This window comes from Schistocerca gregaria, chromosome 3, assembly GCF_023897955.1.
Source record: "Schistocerca gregaria isolate iqSchGreg1 chromosome 3, iqSchGreg1.2, whole genome shotgun sequence".
NCBI classification, from domain to species: Eukaryota; Metazoa; Arthropoda; class Insecta; order Orthoptera; family Acrididae; genus Schistocerca; species Schistocerca gregaria.
In genome coordinates this window covers 185,698,895-185,724,064 of record NC_064922.1, presented here as the reverse complement: position 1 = coordinate 185,724,064, position 25,170 = coordinate 185,698,895, and the positions used below count along the sequence as shown (strand labels likewise).

At 45.0% G+C, this 25,170-nt stretch overlaps 1 protein-coding gene across 4 annotated transcripts in view; it reads left to right on the top strand.

Moving 5' to 3' along the window:
* Positions 1-25,170, top strand: part of LOC126355024 (fibronectin type III domain-containing protein 5) — a 1,528,277-nt gene that overhangs the window by 1,313,961 nt on the left and 189,146 nt on the right. For all 4 annotated transcript variants that reach the window (XM_050005171.1, XM_050005169.1, XM_050005170.1 and 1 more), the window contains one exon: positions 3,664-3,755. In XM_050005171.1, the coding sequence (XP_049861128.1) occupies positions 3,707-3,755 (49 nt within the window). In that variant the 5' untranslated portion in view covers positions 3,664-3,706. The remainder of the gene's footprint in view (positions 1-3,663; positions 3,756-25,170) is intronic.

Sequence of the window (25,170 nt, the reverse complement as noted above, 5' to 3'; positions counted from 1 at the left end):
CGCTCTCAGATTGACACGCTTTCCGCTCTCTACCGAACAGCCTTCAGGATAATCCCTTCTCGCATGAAAATGCACACCGAACGTGGCTCGACGAGTTCTTCGTGTGGTGTCACCGCCAGACACCACACTTGCTAGGCGGTAGCCTTTAAATTGGCCGCGGTCCGGTAGTATACGTCGGACCCGCGTGTCGCCACTATCAGCGATTGCAGACCGAGCGCCGACACACGGCAGGTCTAGAGAGACTTCCTAGCACTCGCCCCAGTTGCACAGACGACTTTGCTAGCGATGGTACACTGACTTCTACGGTCTCATTTGACGAGACGATAGTTAGCATAGCCTTCAGCTACGTTATTTGCTACGACCTAGCAAGGCGCCAGTATCCGTACTATTGATATTGTGAATCATGTACCATAAAGAGCGACGTTCGTCATCAGTGAATTAAAGTTAATTATTCCACCAGCTACGTCCGTTCTTCTCAATTCTAATTCCCTTGTCATGTTCCAGACCTCACGCCAGCCTGCGTGAGCTAAAACGCGTGCATTTCGGCCTCCTTTAGTAAAACGGTGTTGGCTCTCCTGCCAACCTCAACACTTCGCCTCAAAACTAAGTGATTTCTACAATCGCGGAATCTAAATGTTACCCCAGCGTTGGCAGGCTGTTGTAAATATCTACATCTACATCTACACTCCCCAAGCCACCTGACGGTGTGTGGCGGAGTGTACCTTGAGTACCTCTATCGGTTCTCCCTTCTATTCCAGTCTTGTATTGTTCGTGGAAAGAATGATTGTCGGTATGCCTCCGTGTGGACTCTAATGCCTCTGATTTTATCATGGTCTCTTCGCGAGATATGCGTAGGTGACGGTATGTTCTCGAAACTTCAACGTAAGCCCGTACCGAGATACTGAGGTCTCTCTTGCAAAGTCCTCCACTAGAGTTTACCTATCATCTCCGTAACGCTCTCGCGATTACTAAATGATCCTGTAACGAAGCGCGCTGCTGTTTGAAACTTCTCCCTCTCTTCTATCAACACTATGTGGTACGGATCCCACACCGGTGAGCAGTATTCAAGCAGCGGGCGAACAAGTGTACTGTAACCTACTTCCTTTTTTTCGGACTGCAATAGTGAAGGAGACTACATTAATGATGATTTAAGTCTGTTATACACTCCTGGAAATGGAAAAAAGAACAAATTGACACCGGTGTGTCAGACCCACCATACTTGCTCCGGACACTGTGAGAGTGCTGTACAAGCAATGATCACACGCACGGCACAGCGGACACACCAGGACCGCAGTGTTGGCCGTCGAATGGCGCTAGATGCGCAGCATTTGTGCACCGCCGCAGTCAGTGTCAGTCAGTTTGCCGTGGCATACGGAGCTCCATCGCAGTCTTTAACACTGGTAGCATGCCGCGACAGCGCGGACGTGAACCGTAGGTGCAGTTGACGGACTTTGAGCGAGGGCGTATAGTGGGCATGCGGGAGGCCGGGTGGACGTACCGCCGAATTGCTCAACACGTGGGGCGTGAGGTCTCCACAGTACATCGATGTTGTCGCCAGTGGTCGGCGGAAGGTGCACGTGCCCGTCGACCTGGGACCGGACCGCAGCGACACACGGATGCACGCCAAGACCGTAGGATCCTACGCAGTGCCGTAGGGGACCGCACCGCCAGTTCCCAGCAAATTGGGGACACTGTTGCTCCTGGGGTATCGGCGAGGACCATTCGCAACCGTCTCCATGAATCTGGGCTACGGTCCCGCACACCGTTAGGCCGTCTTCCGCTCACGCCCCAACATCGTGCAGCCCGCCTCCAGTGGTGTCGCGACAGGCGTGAATGGAGGGACGAATGGAGACGTGTCGTCTTCAGCGATGAGAGTCGCTTCTGCCTTGGTGCCAATGATGGTCGTATGCGTGTTTGGCGCCGTTGAGGTGAGCGCCACGATCAGGACTGTATACGACCGAGGCACACAGGGCCAACACCCGGCATCATGGTGTGGGGAGCGATCTCCTACACTGGCCGTACACCTCTGGTGATCGTCGAGGGGACACTGAATAGTGCACGGTACATCCAAACCGTCATCGAACCCATCGTTCTACCATTCCTAGACCGGCAAGGGAACTCGCTGTTCCAACAGGACAATGCACGTCCGCATGTATCCCGTGCCACCCAACGTGCTCTAGAAGGTGTAAGTCAACTACCCTGGCCAGCAAGATCTCCGGATCTGTCCCCCATTGAGCATGTTTGGGACTGGATGAAGCGTCGTCTCACGCAGTCTGCACGTCCAGCAAGAACGTTGGTCCAACTGAGGCGCCAGGTGGAAATGGCATGGCAAGCCGTTCCACAGGACTACATCCAGCATCTCTACGATCGTCTCCATGGGAGAATAGCAGCTTGCATTGCTGCTAAAGGTGGATATACACTGTACTAGTGCCGACATTGTGCATGCTCTGTTGCCTGTGTCTATGTGCCTGTGGTTCTGTCAGTGTGATCATGTGATGTATCTGACCCCAGGAATGTGTCAATAAAGTTTCCCCTTCCTGGGACAATGTATTCACGGTGTTCTTATTTCAATTTCCAGGAGTGTATACGTCTGTTGTTGTTTTTTATATAAAACTTATGGAAAAACGCTACGAATGTACGCACCAACCCAATAATTTCTCTATGGATAGTATTTTCACATTAGAAAATGTAAATTTGCAATATTTCGTACATGTATGAGTTTACATATTTCATATAAAGTAGGTGGTTATAAGAGGTCCATGACTAAGGAATTTATTGCTAGCGCAGATGTAACTTCGATGGATTGCTCACGCGCTTCCTGCGATATGTATGCTACAACAGAATCTCAGACCAGAGAGCAGTGTAGGCAGCTGCAGTAGTAGCAGCAGTAGCAGTAGCTCGCAGTCGGGCTGTTGGGCCGGTGTCTGTGCGATGTAACATAAGGTAAGACCAAAAATTACCATTCAAAGCCGCGCGCGTATGTAATTTGTAACAACTGATTTTTGTACTACTGTTGAATCAAGTCCCATGTAAATGTTTTAAAAAAATCTTTTAATAATAATGTTTCTTATAAAATTAACTTTTGACAATCAATCATCTGAATTTAAGGATTTTACTAATTTCTCCTATCCATGGTCATCCCGATTATCGTAGAGAAAGATCAGTTGTTTCCTTTAATACATGACAAATCTAGCGGCCAGCATTGCAGTGGGCCGTGTCAGAAACATTTCTTATAGATGCAGATATATACGCATTATCCGGCGACTTCATTGAGGTAAGAATTTTCAATTTATTCATTATGATTTTTCAGGGTCATGACGCAGCATTGAAGACTTCCAGATTTACCAGTTTACATTCACAGTCATTTAATTATTGAAAGGTTATATATGAGTCACAATTTTATTGAGATGTTAGTCAGATTATCATTGCGAGGTTACGGAAGTAAACTGTTGGGAGGTTACATGGTATAAACGAAAAAAAAAAAATGCAGTAAACAGTTAACCACAAAAGTAGAATCTCCAGTCTGGAATACTTTTTCAATTTTTGTTACATGACCATTACATTGCAGGTTCAAAATATCTGAGCAGTGTGCACTGCTTTCACTTAATGTCATTGGATGATTTCGCCCCCATTTCATTCGGTGGTGTGTGTTGTGTGTTGCAGAGGTGGCGCCCTATGGGCAGACGGCGGTGCTAGGGGGGGCAGCATGGTCCTGTGGGCCGCGCTGCTCGTTCTGCACGGAGCTGGCTGCGTAGGTGAGTACGCCGCCAGGCTGCCTGCCCACTCACCACCTGCTCTTCCTGTCAAAGCACGGCTCTCCCACAGGCGATTCGGAATTATTCACATCCTGAGGACAACTAGCCACGACAAAATTAGTCCGCCTGGTAGAGCTGGCGCAAATTAACCTGGCCCCCTGAGCAGAAAGGCGTTCTCGCAGCGTGAGCTCGGGGAGTCCACCACTCTGTTCCGGAGGGATGCTCGCCTGCTGACTTGCTTCAAGCTTTCTCATTGTTATATCTTCGCTACACCGGATGGCAATGCAGTCTGTATCGTAGGTGCAAGTTAAGTTCAAAATCAGGCATGTGTGGTCATATGCAAAGCCATTAAATTTATGAGTGAGAGATAAACGAGGAAGTACAAATCTTTAGAGATGTGCTTGGTAGGGTAACAGAACCCCCTAGCTATTCCAGTTACACAATAAAGAGAATAATGAAAGAAAATGATTTAGTACTTTAGGAAATACATGGGAGAAGGCGAAGAAAACTTATATTTAGGTAATACTGACGAACAGTTTGTTAGAAGACTGACTTATAATTGCCGAGTGACACATTATTTTTATTTTACGTTGTGAGTACAATTTTGAGACCTGATTGGTAGGTAACCAGAGAGCGCACAGGACACGTTTAAGGCTGTGGATGGGGCCGTAAACAGTTACTGTGGGTTGCACATTCAAACACACAACTTTATTTTCTAAGAACCACTTATTTACACATTGGCTTAAAAGATCACAAACAATACGGTAGAAGGCCTAGAAAACATGTTTTCCGGGCTGAAGGCCCAAAACCACACCAAACACAAGAACGGCTGAAGGGCTGGCTTAGAAACAAAAAAAATGGTTCAAATGGCTTTGAGCACTATGGGACTTAACATCTCAGGTCATCAGTCCCCTAGAACTTAGAACTACTTAAACCTAACTAACCTAAGGACATCACACACACCCATACCCGAGGCAGGATTCGAACATGCGACCGTAGCAGTCGTGCGGTTCCGGACTGAGCGCCTACAACCGCTAGACCACCGCGGCCGGCGCTTAGAAATCAAAAGCAACTAAAAGTAGAAGGTAATTTAAAAAAAATAAAAACATGCAATGAAAACAATTAGCCGCTGAAGGTCTACACTACACATCCGAAGGACAACTATAATTAAGGCACATTAATAAACAATTTTTCCAAGCAAGAAATCTCTTTTTACACTTGCAACAGAACGGCCGAAGCCTGATTAATTTATTGCACGGCTGAAGCCCAGAAACAAATCTAAAACAATGGCTAAAGGCCTGAACAACAAGTCAGATAAATAATTTAGAATAAACCCCTTGCTTCTTATAAAACATTTTCCTTTAGAGAATAACCACGGCTGAAGGCCTTATTAAGGGGTTCACGCAAATACTCGCATGAAGGCCACACATTAACACATGAAACAACTAACGGCTTAGGGCCTGGATTACAAACAATTTCAGATGGAACTATTTCTAAGAATAAAAATTTTTTTGTTCTAGAGCAATCAATGCTCAAAATTTTAATTTAACACAGCAGAAGGCCTTTATGCAAATATTTTTTAAAAAACTGAATTAATACACAGCCAAAGGCCTCGCGCAATACTTCAACTGAATTGAAAATCACAATTTAAAACTAACAGAACCAGTGGGGCTCAGAAGTGTTTCAAGGTTCGGCCTGGGAAGGTAGCTCACACGTAAGGTGAGGTGAAACAGGCAGCCAAGAGTTGAAGTTAGATAATCGGATGGCAACCCAAACTGGGGACGACCCAAGGACTGACCAACAATTTAACCAATTCCCCACGCCGTCAGCGGCCCCGGCCTGGCCTTGCGCCACGGAGATTTGCCTGCTGCTCCACCCCAACCGACTCACTCAATCCGGCACGCAGACAACATTAAAATTACTGCTCAGTCCCACAAGCTACACATGGCTCCGCGAAATACTTCCACAAACAACTCGAACAATACTAAAACCAGTGAGTGTGGAAGAACTAGGACGAATCACAAGTCGAAACACACACGGAGAACCCAGAAGCGGTCGGCGACCAACTACACGTCGTCCGATGAGACGACCGACCGAACGACCAACTAACGCTAGTCCCCACTCAAGTTGTGTGTGTCAGCATTGGTCGAGCGAGTCATGGCTGTCCGGCCCTCGCAACTCGGACACACGACAACCCGGAGACACTGGCTCGGACCCAGATATGCAGGGGGAACGCTTGCCCATTGGTCACCCGACATCATTGGACAAGGAAAGAAGCGACCCACGTCAAGTAAGATGGTCAATTGAAGGGGCGCAGCGGCGATCGGAAGACCAAATACACGTCGCCTGTTGAGACGACCGACCGAACGACCAAGCACCGGTCGTCTCCACTCAAATCTCCTTCCGTCGGACAGTGCACGTGTGTATCCCCAGGGGTCAGGTGAGTACTGGCTGTCCAGACCTCACTGGAGCTCCATCCCGACTCAACTCACCGCACAGCACGACCCGGAAATACTACCGGTCGCTCCAAAACTAGTACGACAGTGCTCTTATCGATAGAGCTGCTACTGCTGCCACTCACGGGCAGGCAGGCTAGCAACTCAGTGATGCCAGTAAACCGAATAAGAAACGAGACGGCAATACCGCAAAGACAAGATGTCACGCTAGACCGCTCCGGTCGCAGGTTCGAATCCTGCCTCGGGCATGGATGTGTGTGATGTCCTTAGGTTAGTTACGTTTAAGTAGTTCTAAGTTCTAGGGGACTGATGACCTCATATGTTAAGTCCCACTGTGCTCAGAGCCATTTGAACCAAGCCAACAAGATGTCAAGTAATAAACGGCACGAACACGAGTCGCGCACGCCTCACGTTAGAAACTACGTTGTCTGCTACACTGAGTTTTAACTCTTTTTTTTATTACATTACCTTTTTTCAATTCTCAGTCGATCTTGTTTTGCTTTGTTTGTTCCTTCGCTTATGGCCGGCCGCGGTGGTCTCTCGGTTCTAGGCGCGCAGTCCGGAACCGTGCGACTGCTACGGTCCCAGGTTCGAATCCTGCCTCGGGCATGGATGTGTGTGATGTCCTTAGGTTAGTTAGGTTTAAGTAGTTCTAAGTTCTAGGGGACTGATGACCACAGCAGTTGAGTCCCATAGTGCTCAGAGCCATTTGAACCATTTGAACCTTCGCTTATGCGACTATCGGTACTCTAGCGAAAAACTGTCGACTTTGCAGACACAAGCTGTAACTTACGAGGGTCATTCAATAAGTAATGCAACACTTCTTTTCTGAAAGGAGGTTGGTTTTATTCAGGATTCCAATACACAATATTATTCCCCTCTATTTTGCTACAAATGGTTCAAATGGCTCTGAGCACTACGGGACTTCACATCTGAGGTCATCAGTCCCTAGAACTTAGAACTACTTAAACGTAACTAACCTAAGGACATCAGACACATCCATGCCCGAGGCAGGATTCGAACCTGCGACCGTAGCGTCCTTTGCTACAAAACCCTATTTTTCAACATAATATCCGTTCAACCCAGCGGCCTTACGTCACCTTACTAGCAGAGCGTCTACTCCCTTATGTTACCACTCGACTGGTCGACGTCCCCGAGCCAGTGTGCTTCAATCAATACCCTCCCCAGCATTCCCCTACTGCTATCCGCAGAGTACAACCTTCATTGCGCCAAACAGATGGACGTCGGAACATGCAAGGTCCGCGCTGTAGGGTTGACGAAGAAAATGAGCCCAATGAAGTTCTCTGAGGCCTCTCCTGTGTGCAAGCTTTTGTGAGGCCTTGAGCTGTCATGGACAAGAAGTAGTCCCCAGAATGAGATTTTCACTCTGCAGCGGAGTGTGCGCTGATATGAAACTTCCTGGCAGATTAAAACTGTGTGCCCGACCGAGACTCGAACTCGGGACCTTTCGCGGGCAAGGCAAAGGTCCCGAGTTCGAGTCTCGGTCGGGCACACAGTTTTAATCTGCCAGGAAGTTTCAAGAAGTAGTCCGTTTCCATTTTTACGGCAATGAACACGCTGAAGTCGTTTCTTCAATTGCCTGAGCGTACCATAGCACACGTTAGATTGACCGTTGCACCATGAGAGAGGACATCAAACAGGACAACCCCTTCAGAGTCTCAGAAAACCATTACCATGACTTTACCAGCTTTGAATGTGGCTTTGTATTTTTTATTCGGCACAGCCGTGGTGCGGTGCACTCCATTGATTGTCGTTTTTGATATGCCCGCTAAATCTGCTGGGCAGAACAGGTTTCTACTGTCGCAGGTTAGAATCCTGCCTCGGGCATGGATGTGCGTGATGTCCTTAGGTTAGTTAGGTTTAATTAGTTCTAAGTTCTAGGCGACTGGTGACCACAGATGTTAAGTCGCATAGTGCTCAGAGCCATTTGAACCATTTGAACCAGAACAGGTAATAGGATTGTGGAAAGGGGCTAAAGGTTGAGGTCAGTTTCTCCTTCTAATTGTCATTTATTGTAATTTAGCAACTGTTTCAGGTTGAAGGCCTCCAACAAGAACTCTTAACAAGATTAAAGTCCAATTAAGATAGCAATAAAATAATTCAAAAAACAGCATACGCAAGGTACAATACAACTGGCTGAGGGCCACAATGAAATTCCAAAATTGTACAATATATTACCATAGACCTTTAAAGACAGAGGGCCAGCATGTTTAACACCAAGAAATCTTAAAAATTAACAAGATTAAAATCCAATTAATATAGCAATAAAATAATTTAAAGAAACAACATACGCAAACTTCAATATTCAAAAATTAATTTTGCAAAATTTTGAGAATCAAACAATAACCATAAGCCAAAAATTTAGAATAGCTGGCAACAGATAATTAAACACAGGTGGCACTCAGAAGGTCGGTCTGCCCTCGTTCACTTTGGTGAGACAGGTGGTGAGCTCAGTTACACTTGATCAGTCGGATCCCAACTTACTGACAGCCACGGATCGACCGACAAACCGCTTGCTTGCCACGAAATAGTACATGAGAATTCAGACCAAAAGTTACGAGTGCCACTCTCCACAATCAAATACAGGTGTGTACTCAGCTGCCAAAACTACACACCGCGTTGGACAGCGGCAACAGGTGAGGAAAGGACACTGCCTATGATTGCATTAGCGGCCACGGCAGGTAAACACAACACTAACTGCAACAAGCCAGAAAAATATTCCGCTGATGCACTTGAACAATAGTAAACTAATTTGATTGATTCCACCTGACGGCGGCTTATTTCGACTACTTCAAACACTCGTTGTTGCTCACAAGAAAACTCCGCAGCAACCAACCGACTACTCGCAGGATGCCGACAACATCTAAAATAGTCGTCAGTAGAAATAAGGACAACTACACACACAACCTGACAAAGACTTGCACCAAGACCTGAACGATACCCAACAGTATCTAAACACACACGAAAACAAATCGGGAGTCGACGCGCGAGAGCACACACACACACACACACACACACACACACACCAACACACACACACACACACACACACACACACAGCCGATGTTGTGGTTGGCAGGAGAGCCAACACCATGTTACTAGAGGAGGCCAAAAGGCACGCGTTTTAGCTCACGCAGGCTGGCGTGAAGTCTGGAACAGGACAAGGAAATTAGACTTCAGACGTAGCTGGTGGAATACTAAACTTTAGTCCATTAATGATTAACGTCGATCTTGATGGTACATGATTTACAATATCTATAGTAACTGATAATGGCGTCTTGCTAGGTCGTAGCAAATAACGTAGCTGAAGGCTATGCTAACTATCGGCAAATGAGAGCGAATTTTGTCAGTGAACCATCGCTAGCAAAGTCAGCTGTACAACTGGGGCGAGTGCTAGGAAGTCTCTCTAGACCTGCCATGTGGCGGCTCTCGGTCTGCAATCACTGATAATGGCGACACGCGGGTCCGACGTATACTACCGGACCGCGGCCGATTTAAAGGCTACCACCTAGCAAGTGTGGTGTCTGGCGGTGACACCACATTCCTCCCTCGCAAATCGGCGTACGGTTGTGGCATAAAGCTTCCGCCCGCCGTGGGGAGGACCTCATGTTGACGTATGCGACGAGGTGGGGAGTCTAACAACAGACGAGGCTGTGCCGTCCGCACCCTGCCATTCGGACCGCGGGGAGCTAGGAAACGCCTGAAAACCTGCTCCAGGGTGCACGCCAACATGCGGTGTATGCGCCCGTGGAGAGACTGGAGGGGCCGAAGGGTAGACCTCCATGGGGCCGGGGCACCCGACGGGCGAAGACGACATATAGTCCGGACCGGGCAAGAGTTCCATGTCGGAGGACAGCTGGTCACGGGAAGCGATCGGCGGCGCGTGACCCAGGGAGGCGCCCGGGTGTTGCAGCGACGCGTCCACCGCTGGCGTCGCCGGCGGGAGAACACGCGGCGGCTGCGGTGGCGGCGGCGGCGCGTTGCCATGGAGCAAAGTGGAAGGCGGCGTCGGTAACACGTGGGGCTGAGGCGAGCCGGTAGATGGGTCCCCGAGTCGCTGACCGGACGGCACCGTCGCTGAAAGCAGACGGCGAGCGCGTTCCCGTGCGATGACAGAGGCGCAGCTGATGGAGATGCCGACGCACCTCACCAGAGGCCCCCAAAACCAGATGCATAGCGCTTCCGAGGCAGCGAAGAATGCGCCCTTCGAGCCAACGCCGTGAACCTCGATAGTGGCGATAGTAGACAAAGTCGCCTGGAGCAAAAGCAGGTGTTTGCACAGGAACCTGATGCGGCGGATGTAGCAAAGACATCAAGGTTCGATGATGACAACCGTGGAGCAACTCAGCCGGCGAGCGACCATCTCGGGGCTGAGAGCGATACGAGGACAAAAAGAGCAATAACGCGTCCTCCCGAGAATGCGACTCTTTCAACTTCAACATCTGTGACTTGAAACTCCTGACCAATCGTTTAGCGGCACCGTTTGACTGTGGTGAAAACGGCGCGGACGTCAGATGTTGAATACCATTGGCCTTGCAGAATGACTGAAATTCGTCGGACATGAATTGTGGGCCATTGTCGGAAACAATAGTCTGTGGAAGACCTTCAATGCAAGAGATAGCGGATAACGCTTGGATGGTGGCAGATGACGTCGTGGAAGACATCCGGACAACAAAAGGAAAATTACTGAATGAATCTACCACAACCAACCATCGAGCATTCCAGAATGAACCAGCAAAATCGATGTGTAAGCGTTGCCAAGGGGAAGTGGCTTTTGGCCATGCAAAGAATTTCCGCGGTGGTGCTGATTGTTGTTCGGCACACACCATGCAAGAAGAGCACATATTCGTAATCGCAGCATCGATTCCGAACCAAGTACAGTGCTGACGAGCAAGTTGTTTCGTTCTCACTATACCCCAATGTCTTTGGTGGAGAAGATGTAAGACAGAGGACTGTAACGAACGTGGAACCACGACCCTGGACTGATCATTATCAGAACGCAACAGTAAAACACCACGTCGTACAAAAAGTCTCTCCTTGTGAGCAAAAAATCGGCTAACCAACGGGTCCACGATCCGTGACTTTGACAAGGGCCATTGCGTAGCAACAAAACGCAGAACGGAAGCAAGGACAGGGTCGGCAGCTGTGGCTGTAGCTACACGACGAAAATCAGTCGGAAACGATTCGACCACGTCATCGGTTTCCGCATCAAGGAACATGCAAGCAAGTTCGGAGGAATCGAATGCCCTATCCTCAGCAACAGACAAGCGGGACAACGCATCGGCGTTTCCGTGCTTAGCAGTGGACCGATACAAGATATCGTAGCGGTACTGCGAGAGGAAATAGACCAGCGAATGAATTTCTGCGCTGTACGTGGAGGTACAGGCTTGGTCGGATGAAAAAGCGATGTCAAAGGTTTGTGGTCTGTGATTGTGGTAAAGTGGGGACCATACAAGAAATCATGACACTTTGTAACACCAAATACCAGAGCCAATGCTTCTTTCTCGATCTGTGAATAATTTCTTTGAGCAGACGGGAGCAATTTGGACGCAAAGGCAAGAGGGCGATCGTGAGATCCATCTTTGTGCGCAAGCACAGCACCGATCCCGAAATCCGATGCATCCACCATCAAAAAAAGGGGCTTCTGGGGATCGAATGGCGTGAGGCAAGTATTGGAAAGCAACGTAGATTTCAACTGGCGAAAGGCGCGTTCGCATTCCGTCGTCCAGACGAACGGAACACCCTTACGGCGTAAGCTGAAATGGAAGAGGCATGCGGCACATATTTATGATAATAGTTGATTTTTCCCAGCACACTCTGTAGCTGCTTCACATTCTGCGGCGACGGCAAGTCTTGTATGGCACGAAGGTGCGTGGGACTGGGATGTATGCCTTGGGCACTGAGTACATGTCCCAAGTATGGCAAGTCCCTAGCAAAAAACACACATTTGTCCTTCCGCAAGCGAAGACCATTTTGTCGCAAGACCTGAAATAATGTTCTGAGATTGGCCAAATGTTCTTCTTCCGTCTTTCCGGAGATCAGAATATCGTCCAGATAATTTGCTGCAGTAGGGACCGACGCACAAACAGTTTGTAGATATTGCTGAAACAGTGCAGGGGCGGATGCACACCCGAATGGCAGTCGTTTGAATCGATACAACACAAGATGCGTGTTAACCACCAAAACGCCCTGGGATTCTTTGTCCACCGGTATTTGCAAAGTACGCATCTGCTAGGTCCAACTTCGAAAAGTATTTACCCGGGCACAGTTTGTCAAAAAGATCTTCCGGGCGGGGTAAAGGAAAAGTTGCAATCACTAGTTGTGAATTCACTGTTGCCTTGAAGTCTACACAAAGTCTCAACTTGCCGGAAGGTTTTGACAAAATTACTAAGGGTGATGCCCAGAGAGGAGCCTGCACACGTTCAATTACAACTTGTGATTCCAAATCGTGTAAAGCTTTTGCGACCTCATCACGCAATGCGTGGGGAACATTGCGCGCTCTGAAAAATTTCGGTTGCGCGTTTACTTTCAGTTCCAAATGTGCTTTATAGTTCTTAGCGCAACCGAGGCCCGGTGCAAAAATGTCTGCAAATTCTTCACATAGACGAGAAACACTGTCTGAAGGCACAGTCTGGTTCACTGATAGGACCTTATTTACTATAGTCAAGTTAAACAACTGAAATAAATCGAAACCAAACAAGTTCACTGCAGAAGAAGAACTAAGGACGTAAAATGACAAAAGTTTTGTTTGTCCTTTGTATGTTGCAAGAAGGCTGCACTGTCCTAACACAGGGATATCTTGACCTGAATAGCTACTTAACTTAACATTTGCGGCAGGCAACGAAGGCGTGCCGAGCAGTTTGTAAGTGTCTTGATTGATCAGTGAAACTGCAGCTCCGGTATCGAGCTGGAATGGTATCACTTTGGCGTTAACGTCCAAGTCCACAAAAAGTTTATTGTCCTGCTGACGACAAGAGCGACTGTCTCGTGCAACGTGAACTGACACTGGTACATAATCACTTGCGACTTGACGGCGATGTCGACGCACACTGTTTTTGGGACGAACACAGTCACTATTAGAAAGAGTGGCACTGCACGGAGTGGAATGAACTACATGAATTTCCATGGGCGAAGTTTCGCGAGCCTGAGTATCCTTGGTTAGATTCCGATTCCGGCGCGAAGCAAAGGGCCTGGAACGGTTTTGAGCTTCCGATCTGAGCTTTTTCTGGCAAACACTCCGAACATGTCCTTTTTTATTACAATAAAAGCAAATAGCTTGCCGTGACGGGCAATTATCACGCGAATGTTTAGTAGCACACCGCGGTCATGATTTGATCACTGCATTTGCGTGCCGGCGCGACACACGTGGCTGAGAGCCTGGCGGTAGCGGCGCGGTCAGGCGCGAGGGCTGTTTACTGCTCCGTGCAGCTCGCCCGGCGGGCCGGTTAACCTGACACACTGCTGGCGAAGTTTCAAATGATTCCTGAGCAAAGTCAAGTGTGTCCTGCCGATCCAATATGTCCATCACTTGTTGAAGGGAGAGAGTTTTGTTTCCCGTTCAAAGACAACCCACGTTTCATCGCCTCTGGCGATTTTCGATAAAAAAAATTGTCACGATTAGCCTCGAAACATGCAAGCAATTCTGCACAGACGGTTCTCCAGTGTTCTTATGGTCCCAGTGGTCATACGCCTTTTAGTACCCCGGTTAACGAGTGTGTCAGTATTTACCAGCAGAGACATCCAGTTGAGCAGTGAGGTATCTGTCATCCGCCCATCGCCTCTGAGGAGAGCGTCCACACGTTTCAACATTGCAGCAGTCGCAACTGTCTGTCGTCGGCCAGCACATAGAAGATGAGAGTGTCCATATGTTTCAACATTGCAGGTCACAACCGTGGCCGGCCACCACATACGAGATAGGGCAGGTTTGAGCGACACTGTTGCGATGATGACAGATACCTCGCCCAACTACTCACAATGCTTTTGTTTACTGCCAGGTCTCCGTAGACATTCTGTAACAGCCTATGAATTTCTGCGGTGTTCTAATTTTCTGCAAAGTAAATGACAGCTCTCTGCTGGAACGCACCTCCGGTCCACACGCCACTTTGATGGTTACGTAGAGCGCCGCCAAATTTCGAAACTTTATGAAACTATTGGTGCTGAAGCGCAATATTTCACGATGTCCCATAACAAATTCCGCATTTTTGCAACCAAATATGGCTGAGAAAAACTGTATTGAATTACTTATTGAATCCCCCGTCGTACAAGTTATGTGAGATATGACTGTGGTTTGGCTTCAGTTCTCTAACTACATCTTCCCAACTGTGCAGTACCCCCACAACTACCATTCAGCCCTCTCCTACTGCGCCTTCCGTACAGGTAGAGACTATTTTCTCCACACTCTATGCAAGATATGTGAGACAGACGGGAACACCTCAAGAACTCAAGAAGAATTTAATAATTCCAATTAAGAAGAATGAAGATGCTAACAGGTGTGAATGTGACATAATTCTATCAAGTTATCCTCGCTTTTATGTTAGTCCAACTCAGATTTCAAGCTCTCCATCTACATCAAACGAATTGCTTCGGATATTAACCCCCCTGTAGAGTGTAACTTAAAATTTTAAGTACCATAATACAAGCTAGTTTTGATGAAACACTTTCTGGGCTCTCAACTCCGATGTCAGCAACACCAGCACTAAAATTACAATGGCGTAACACAACAGACACTTTTCGTCGTGAAGCAAAATTACTTGAAATTATCCATCACTTCCTTTCCAATATTTTCAGTTGTAATTACTTTACCAGCTCTCTTCGTGTTGTTCAAGTTGTCTGTTTGGTTTCTCATTAGAAACTATGCCTAGTTTCACCAACATATATTGGCAGTTTGAACCAGCTCTTATTTACCGTGACTCAATAGATTTTGTGGGGATAACTTTCACAAACTAACTCCGAATATCCAATTTCCACGGATCAGGATAGATTTAGCATAATATAATACTTTGATCACTTCTAAAAAGGGTTCAAATTCCTCTGAGCAGTATGGGACTTAATATCTGAGGTCTTCAGTCCCCTAGAACTTAGAATTAGTTAAACCTAACTAACCTAAGGACATCACACACATCCATGTTCGAGGCAGGATTCGAACCTGCAACCGTAGCGGTCGCGCGGTTCCGGACTGAAGCGCCCAGAACCGCTCGGCCACTGCGGCCGGCTGACCACTTCCACTACAAACGGAAACGATATCTGTTTTATCCCCTATCATACACCGCGAAAGTATGAAGAACTATATGAGCTAGTTTTCTGGTCCCTACAACAGCATATCACGGACTGATAAGCTTCAAGTGCAGGGGTAAACACACGAAAGGTACCGGAGTTACCCGTTTGCTTACATTCGATATAGTACAGCAGACGTTTCGAGTATGTTCTCCTGACGATGGGACAGTGATTTGCCACGCTGTTATCTTTTTACTACACTCCAAGAAAAAAACGACGCACCACCATGGAGTTATGCAAACTGGTCACAAGCAGACATTCACTCAGATATCGATGTAAAGACCAAAACTGTGATCTTTGGCTGGCGATGAATGAATGTGTGACGCTGCAACGCAATTTCACGATGCAGCTGTCATGGATGGCAAACAGGAGACATGTCGATACCAGGGCGTAAAGTCTTTGCGAATTTCATTGCTTGTACTCAGTTGTGCAGTAAGCATGCCTCGCAGATCGGCACATGCACAATATACGCAGATGTCAGCATTTGAGAGAGGACATGTAGCTGGGCTCAGGGGAGTCGGTTCGAGTAATCGGCGAATAGCTTGGCATTCGATGATGTTGGTAGGAACTGGAGAACCAAGGTCTAACACAATTGCAAGAAAAAGATGGTTGATCCAAGACGACAGAGCGAAAAGCTTGAGCAATTGTCAAGGAGGCACTCAAGAGTCCCGGATTCATCGTTATCATCTATCCGACATGCAACTAGTTCTTCGATGACCATAAGGTCACTCAATAGGCAGCTCACAGGAAGGGCACTTACAGTGCCTCTTGCGCCAACTACCACTGACCTCTTTATGTCAATAAACCCGTCTGCAGTGATGTAGTGGACTTTCCGCCCGGAATCTGACTGAATGGAGTAGAATGGTCTTTAGTGATTAGTCCCACTTCCAACTGAGCCCGGATGACCAGGGAAGACGTGTCTGGAGCCACCCCAGAGATCGATCGGATACCAACTTGCCACATCGCCCGACAATCAGGAGTGATGGTCTAGGGTACCATTTCTTTTCGTAGCAGTTGTCATCCGCGCCACCCTTACAGCACAGTGGTACGTCGACGGTATTCTAAGCCCCATGTTGTTGCCCTTCATGGCAAGCCATCCTGCGCTTACGTTTCAGCAAGATAATGTCCGCCCGGACATTGTGAGAGATTCTAGTGCTTTGTAATCGCCAAGCCCTTCTTTGTCCAGCAAGGTCGCCGGATCTGTTCCCAGTTCAGAATGTCTGGAGCGTAATAGGCAAGGCCCTTCAACCATCTAGGGATTCTGACGATTGGACAGAATTTGGCACGATATCCCTCAGGACATCCACAACTCTATCATTCAATGCTAAGCCGAATAACTGCTTGCATAAAGGCCAGAGTTGGACCAATGTTTTACTGAATTCCTTAATTTATGAAGCTCCTCCGTGGTGCATCGGTTGTTTTTTTTTTTTTCAGGTAGTGTATTTGATCAAGTGCCATACACGTTATGTCACTGAAGTCGTCAACAAAGGTTCTTTCTAACACCAAAGAAAAAGCGCATTGTCTCATTTTAACATTTGTAAAGACTCTGTCTGTCCAGTATCAATTTTGCAATTGATTTTAAACTAACTTCCCGATGAACTAGAGGTTCTAAATTATAAACATAGCTCAAAACGGATGACAATGGAATATTAATTCGTTTACTTGTCTGTCTGATCCCTGTAGCTCCTACCGGGGTGGGATAACGGACCAAAAGGTTTGGTAACGCCTGCATATCAGCTTGCCGCGCTATAAGGCTAGCTGTAGCACCACTCTACCTTCAGTTGTGTAATCGCTGTGCTCTCTTATGCTTCTCGTTACAAATAGTTGGTTTGGTCTCAGATTTCGCTATGCCTTAGGTTTTCGCTCTTATTCTTTGGAACTTGGTTATCCTCCCGCGCAGTCTCCATTGTCCGATTTCGTCTTCTTGTTGTTGTCCTCCTGTTCACTCACAGGTAACTGCTGTTGGTGGACCCCGACCAGTCGGTATATCTCTGCTGCTCCTCTTAGCTCTGCAAGGTCCTTGTCAGATTCTGGTCACAATTTGTACAGTCATAAAATAATCTCATCAAAAAGTTTAAAATCTGTTGAGAAATTTCGCACACAGACATACACATAACTACAAAATAGAAAATAGTTATTTAAATAAAAGTAAATATTTAATAGAATACACTAATTGCACTAAAGAGAATAAAATAATTTATCCTAGGCCTATATAGATTCCTGACCCATACAGATAGTTATGAAAACATATGACCGACAGCTATGAAAATATTTGTAAAATTTATAATGAACTAGCGAATCCGCATAGGTTCGCAATTGTAATATATGTGAGGGAATTGGATATCTATCCTTAACTCCCATATATATATTCACCCGTTTTTAATTGATTTTATTCTGTCTGCGTATATACAGGTTGTAAATTTTAAGTTGACAAACCAGAATAACTCGAAAAATAAGCTTCACACAAAAAAATTTGTAGAATCCAAAGTTGTTTATTTTCTAGGGGGATATCTGCTGGTACTAAAATTAGCCCGCCACCCCACCCCCCTGGGGGTGGGGCAGGAGGTAACTTTAAAATTTCAAATGAGAACCCCATTTTTTATTGCAGAATCATATTCTACATAAAAAAACTACGTACATTTTATCTTAAACATTTGTTTTTATTTTTGGTAGTTGGCGCTGTAATTCAAGAAAATCCATGTTCTCATTTTTAAGTGGAAAATGGTTACGGATAAAAAAAAGACTTATTTACTTGATGTATTTTGATTCGCTAAAACTAAAACTCTACATCTCTCCTCATAGGGTGAGAGAGAGGAATTACAGTTTTATAAATAATGAACCGAATATTAATTTATTCCGCAGATTCGGAGAAGTTTTGTTTGTTTCATGGTCATGAGGCCACACAATTTTTAATAATCAAACAAATCATCTGACTCGCTAACTAACTAACCAAACATCCTACTTACTAACGAGTCAACTCATGAGCTAAAAAACTAACTGACTCACAAACCTTGTTTTTTATTAGATTCGGAGTGATCACTCTTGTTTTTCGAGAAGTCTAGCAACTGGGGTGCTTGCTTAATTTGAGTCTTTTAGTTTCGGGTGGAAAAAAGTAGAAAACGACATACATAAATTTGTTGACTTAAATCACATTGTTCACATAATTATTTTATTTTGGAATATCGCGGCTGGCACGTCGTTTACACTTTTAGAATTATGTACGATAATCGATATCCCAGCACTGATTGATAATCGATGCTCTTATCCATCCCTTGCTAATGAGCGGCCTAATTTTTCGGAGTGCTGCCCGTAGGTAGCGCAGGGACGAGAAATTCGCCCTTTCTCGCAATAAGACTGGGCTTTAGAAATTATAAGTATTAGTGTAATAAACGCACTGTATCTTTTACCCGTCTTACCATTCACACAGCAATACATCGTTTATAACGATTGTCTTTTGGGTGACTTATGTTTGATTACCTTGCGTGACTGCGTTCGCGGCTTTTGCTCGCTACCAGTCGCGTTTGACGCGGAGTTAGGCGCGATGCACACAAGAAAAATGATATAGGTAAGTATCATCGTTAAACTATTTTGTGTTTGTGTTCTAGTAGTGGCGCTTTTGCTCGAATGTGGACATTCAAAACGTGAAATAGCGTTAATCAACAAATGCTCTGTGCTCCCTGGCGAGAGCCCACCATCTCAATGAACAAATCTCCAGTTAATAACGAAAGTTTAAAATAAATTTTTTCACTTCAGCTTTATTGTATTGCAGCCACAAACTACATAATTACACACATTTCAATAGTGAAATAAATGAAATCGTCTTTCACATTCCACAATACATTGCTTCACTGTTCACTATGATTGATAACAACCAGATTTAAATACATTTGTCTTCCCATGGTACTTTTCCAGCATCGTTTATGAAGGAATCAGCGAAAACATTTCATCTAGAATCAAGTGAACTTCCTCCTTGGGTTCCTGGAACTTTATTTTCCAGATCACACAGGCTCTGTACACTTAAAGTGTCTTCAAAGTTAAAGTCATCTCTAGACCGACAGTAGTTGTGAAGGACAACTTAACATTAAGAGGTCTGTGAAATATTCGCCATTTTGTTAGTCATAATACCAAATGCGCATCCCATATATCTCCGGGCACGACTTAAACGGTAGTGAAAGATGTGTTTTTTGTAGGAGAGAAAAGTTCTGGTGTACGGTCTCATGACGAAATTAGACGGAGAAAACGCTTCATCCCCCAATAACGTAAAGGGCACAAAAGGTTCTGTAGTTCCTGGTAGAGATTGTCCTTTTGGTAGGCTTACTTGGCCACTTTCTAGTAGTTTATACAGCTTAAGAGTTTTCGAAGACAGTGCTATCCAATTCTCTACCACGAGATCCAACTTCAACATAGTTGAACAAATAGTTTCATCCGCAACTGCGAACAGAACTACAGAATGGAATTTCTTATAGTTGTACAACTGAGAACCACTGAAATCTGGTTTAACTATTCTCACGTGCTTGCCACCTAAGGCACCCAAGCAGTTCGGGAAGTCTGATTGGTTTTCAGATATCTTGGAATTTTTCAGCCACCTTGCTTCTGTAAATTTTGGTATACACTCTACACGCAAGACTTCACACACAGCTTTGCAAACTTTCCTTCCTATTTTACATAGTGTTATATGACCGATTCTGTACTGATAATGTAGGTCAATTAGATTTCAGCCACTAACCAGGTATCTTAAAAGATCAATATTAACTTAATAATAATAATACTGTGTGTTTAGTAGCACCCCGTTCCACAAAAGTTTGTGTTTTGCTACAGGTTCAAAATTCATGAAAAGGGGGAAGGGTATTAAGGATTCATTCATTAAATCAGGGCAAGGAGCGATTTCGTCTATACATACGCCCGTCAACTGTCGTTCCTTGCGAACACAATAGATCCTTACCTCAAACTCCCAGACAACGTTTCTTGAGGTGAAACTGAAAGCCTCATCGCAGAGTCTAAGAAAGCCTCATCGCAGAGTCTATGCTTTTGATGAATGACCGCAGTTTCACTGTTAATTTGTCAAACTACTGTACAGTCATTCGAAGATAATTAAAGAATTTACCTTCAGTTTCTCGTAAATCTGTAAACAGAGTCACGAACACTCCTTCCAGAAGTCATATTTCTTTACGTACTACACGAATATGTAATTAAAAGTGGGCGTTCCTATTTTAAAAAACGCAGTTGATATCCGTTTGACCTATGGCAGCACCATGTAGCGGGACAACCATAGCGCCATCTGGTTTCCCCCTTCAAGCTAGACGAGTTTCGTTCTCTGTAGTTTTTTCGTTTGACGCTTATTTCGCGAGATATTTGGCCCGGTCACGATCAATGGGCCACCCTGTATATATATATAGTTAAGGTTCACCGGCCATTTGACCATTTTCTTTTGTGCGGATGCACAAACAGCGTCCGAACTCTTTCGGAATCGGCAGTAAAGCCGCGAGTAATGAGCATAAAGGGCAGGGGCACTATGAATATAGTGCGGGACAAAAAGTTTCGAATGAGGGTCTCACGGGAGGCGTACCAGAGATACGTCCCTGCACTCGCACCATCCTCTGTATCCTCGGTGGCTCAGACGGATAGAGCATCTGCTATGTAAGCAGGAGATCCAGGGTTCGAGTTCCGGTCGGGGCACGCATTTTAAACTATCCGTTGACTTATATCAACACCTGTATGCAGCTAGGGGTGTTTATTTCACTGTAATTTCATAAGTAAACACTGCCTGCTTTCTTCTGCGTACGTCCATACTGGTTGGCTCCTAATCTAGTACTGCTGTGGAATAGTGCAGCGCGCAGTCATAGCGTCGAGTATAGCGCGTCGTAATTCGTCGCGGCCACAAGACTCGAGACTGGAAACAGGTACGGCTTTCCTTCCAGCGTTAATAACAATTTGGATATGTAAGCTGTATTTCTTACGCAGCATTATATGCCGTAAAATGCACCAAACGCAACTGACCAGCAACTACATTTTTCACTGCAAACTTTTCAAAATATGCGCAGTGTTGTACTTTGCTTTGAAGTATCACAATAACTACGAGAAATAATAAAAAGGCAACCAGTTCATTGTCAAGTTGAGATTTCTGGCTCTAACGTACGAAAAAATTATTTCGTTTTGGCTATTAGTTTTCTCAAAATCGCGCGAGAAACGGTATAGTAGAGAACGTACGCAGTTCTAAAACAGTGGTTTTTAATTTTTTACGCGAAAATTAAAAGTTTTATTGAGAAACTAAGTACAGATACGAGTGTAGTGTTGCTTCATCTACATAAAATAATTTTTTAACACAAATCGGATTACTTGAAATTTCACCCCCTCCCCCTCTCCATGATCTTGCTGCGAGGACGCGCGGCTGTTTCTCGCCAGTGTGCTGCTAGGCTGAATTAAGGCCAAGCGGGCCGCTTCTCGCTCATAAAAATTCTAACCCTGCCTTCCCCGACGCCCCTTATCGTTTCTCTCTTGAGATTAATAGGTGGCATATGCCATAATGAATTATCTTTCTGTGGAAGAGAAAATTGAGATGGTGTACTTTTATGAAGAAATTTTGACGATGCAGTCGCGCTTTATGCGCAGCGTTTTCCTGGCTAAGTACGATCACGGTCCTCTTTTTGTTCGAGTTATTAAACAGTTTACTGCGGAAGGTAGTGTGAACCAGAAAAAAAGAACCCGTGCAGCTACTGTGTGTGGAGAAAACAATCAAGTGGCAGTCCTAGCTGCTGTGGCTCATAATCCACATGCGAGCACAAGAGGACTACCAAGGCCATCAGGAATTTCACTCATGAGTGTTTGGAAAATCCTGAAGCTCCACAAATTTCATCCATACCATGTATCCATGCAACAGGAACTACATGGCAATGTCTTCCAAAACCGTATAACGATTAGTCACTGGGCATTTCAGCAGATGCAAACAAACCAAAACTTTTGTGATAGAGTACTTTTCTCCGATGAGGCAACACTCAAAAACTACGGCGAAGTTAATCACCATATCATGCATTACTGGAGTTAACAGAGCTCACACTGGATTCGAGAAGTCAGCCATCAGCGACCTTGTCAGTTAATGTTTGATGTGGTATAATTGGCGATAAACTGATCGGTCCATATTTTATCTACGGTAATTTGAATGGCAACAAATATCGAAACCTACTTGAAAATGAACCGCCAGATCTACTTGAAAACCTGAGCAGCGAACTCCAACAAGACATGTGGTTTCAACATAATGGTTGTCCAGTGCATTATTCATTAGTAGCCCGCGATGTACTAGATCGACTTTACCATGGTCGCTGGATCGGCAGGGCAGGTCCTGTGAATCGGCTAGCCAGATCGTCTGACCTTACCTCGCCAGATTTTTTCTTATGGGATTATCTAAAAGATATCGTTTATCAGGAAACGGTTACCACTCGCGAAAATGTGATGCAGAAAATGAGAGATGCTCGTGCTGCAATTACACCAGACATGTTATCAAGATCTATGCACGAGTCAATAAATACATCACTTTGAACATTTGATTTCATAAAACGGTGAGATGCAGGGGATTTACGGACAACAAGCAGGCCGAAAGTGAGAGGTGAGGGGAGTCGCTGGAAACAAGCCCCCCGAAATTCATTTACTTGCAAGTATTTACAAATAATCAACAATAAAACGAAACCAATCGTTCCTTTTCAGGACCACCAAATCTTAAACGGGAATACGTTCATCTTTAGTTAGCGAGTGGGTTAACCTTTTCCTCAGTTAGTCTTTTACTTTCATTACTCTGTTAGTTAATGAATTCACTCGTTAGTAAGTAAGATGTTTGCTTAGTTAGTTAGATAATCAGATGATTTGTTTGATAATTAAAAGTTGTGTGGCCTCATGACCACGAAACAAACAAAACTTATCCGAATCTGAGGAAGAAATTAATATTTGCGTCAACATTTGTAAAACTCTAATTCCTCTCTCTCAAACACCACCCTATTGGGAGAGACGGGGACTTTTAGCTTTAGCGAATCAAACTTTACGAAGTAAATAAGTATTTTTTACTTATCCGTAACTATTTTACAAGCAAAAATGAGAACATGGATTTTCTTGAATTACAGCTCCAACTACCAAGAAACAAAACAAATGTTTAAGACAACATGTACGTAGTTTTTATGTAGAATCTGAGACGCGATCACCACAATAAAATAAGGGTAATCAGAGCTCGTACGGAAAGATATATGTGTTCATTCTTTCCGTGCGCTATACGAGATTGGAATAAAGTGAGAACTGAGAAGGTGGTTCGATGAACCCTCTGCCAGGCATTTAAATGTGATTTGCAGAGTGTCCATGTAGATGTAGGTGTAGACTGCGAGAAAGAAATGGAAACCGCAGTTTAATAGCACAGCACAGAATTTTTTTCCTCATAGTCTGTTTTAACAGAAAACTTGTTGGTTGTCATTTAAAAATATATATATAGCCTATGTCCTTCCGAATGATACAGGAGCATTGTGTAAAAATCTGAAATATGAATTTTTCGAGATTTTTAGTGAAAAAGTTGCCCAGTGAAGACACACAATTCCAATATAATCGAAGAAAACAATAATCATCGTTTTGAAACTCTATTTGCTCATTCGAGTTGTGTTGGCTCTCGGTGAAGTTGGACCATTCCAGTGCACGGACTGGCGCTTAGTTTCTGGATCATGGGGGAAAAACCACGATTCGTCGCATGTGATCATTCCTTCTAAGAATTTAAGATCATTATCAACGGTATTAAAAATGCCAGCACAAGCGTTTTCGCGAGCTTCTTTTGCTCGTACGTGAGAATTTTCGGCACTGGCTTCTCATGTTAAACGGTTATATAACATTGTCTTAAACATTCTTTTCCAATTACTACAGTTTGAGCAAAACCGTACTAATACTCAACCGACTGGTCAGATCAAATCAGATTACCTACTTTTTCCATATTTTCATCCGTTTTTTATGTTCAAGGGCGTCCAGGGCGTGAGTCACACATTTTCTAGTAAAAGACAGGTTTCAGTAGCAGCTTTTCCAAATTTCACGTGAAACTTCAAGACAATTCGTTGCTTATCTTTTTTCCCGTAAAACAAAATAACAGCTCATACACAAACGAAGAACGAAGTCACGTTGATTTGTCTACGGACACCTGACGTGCTACATTCTGCTGAGAAGGCTTCACAGTTCACAGCTATTGATTTTGTTCTTCTTTTTGGCGAATTGATACTTTCTCAGTGACTGCATCATTTCCGTTATTTTATAGCCACACCGCGTATGGTAAAATTTCATCGTATGAGAACATAAGTCAGCGAACGCATGCATCAACGGAGAATCAAAGCTAGTGTGTCAGTAGTGAAAGTGAAGAACTCTGATAGCAGACGAAACTCTTTTAGATTTATCTGTTTATTACTGAGACTATCTGTAACACCCAATTTATACAGCAGGCGAAAACGTGAACTTCAATTTCAAGCAACACGGCGGAAACAGAGCACCCGTTTATGAATTGCTTTTAAACATTAATTTCCCGAGCACCTCAAGACAAGCACACGAAATGTTTATCTATTAAGTTTAATCTTCTGGGTAAGCTTCTGTATTATAGATGGGCCGGCCGAAGTGGCCGTGCGGTTCTAGGCGCTGCGGTCGCAGTTCGCAGGTTCGAA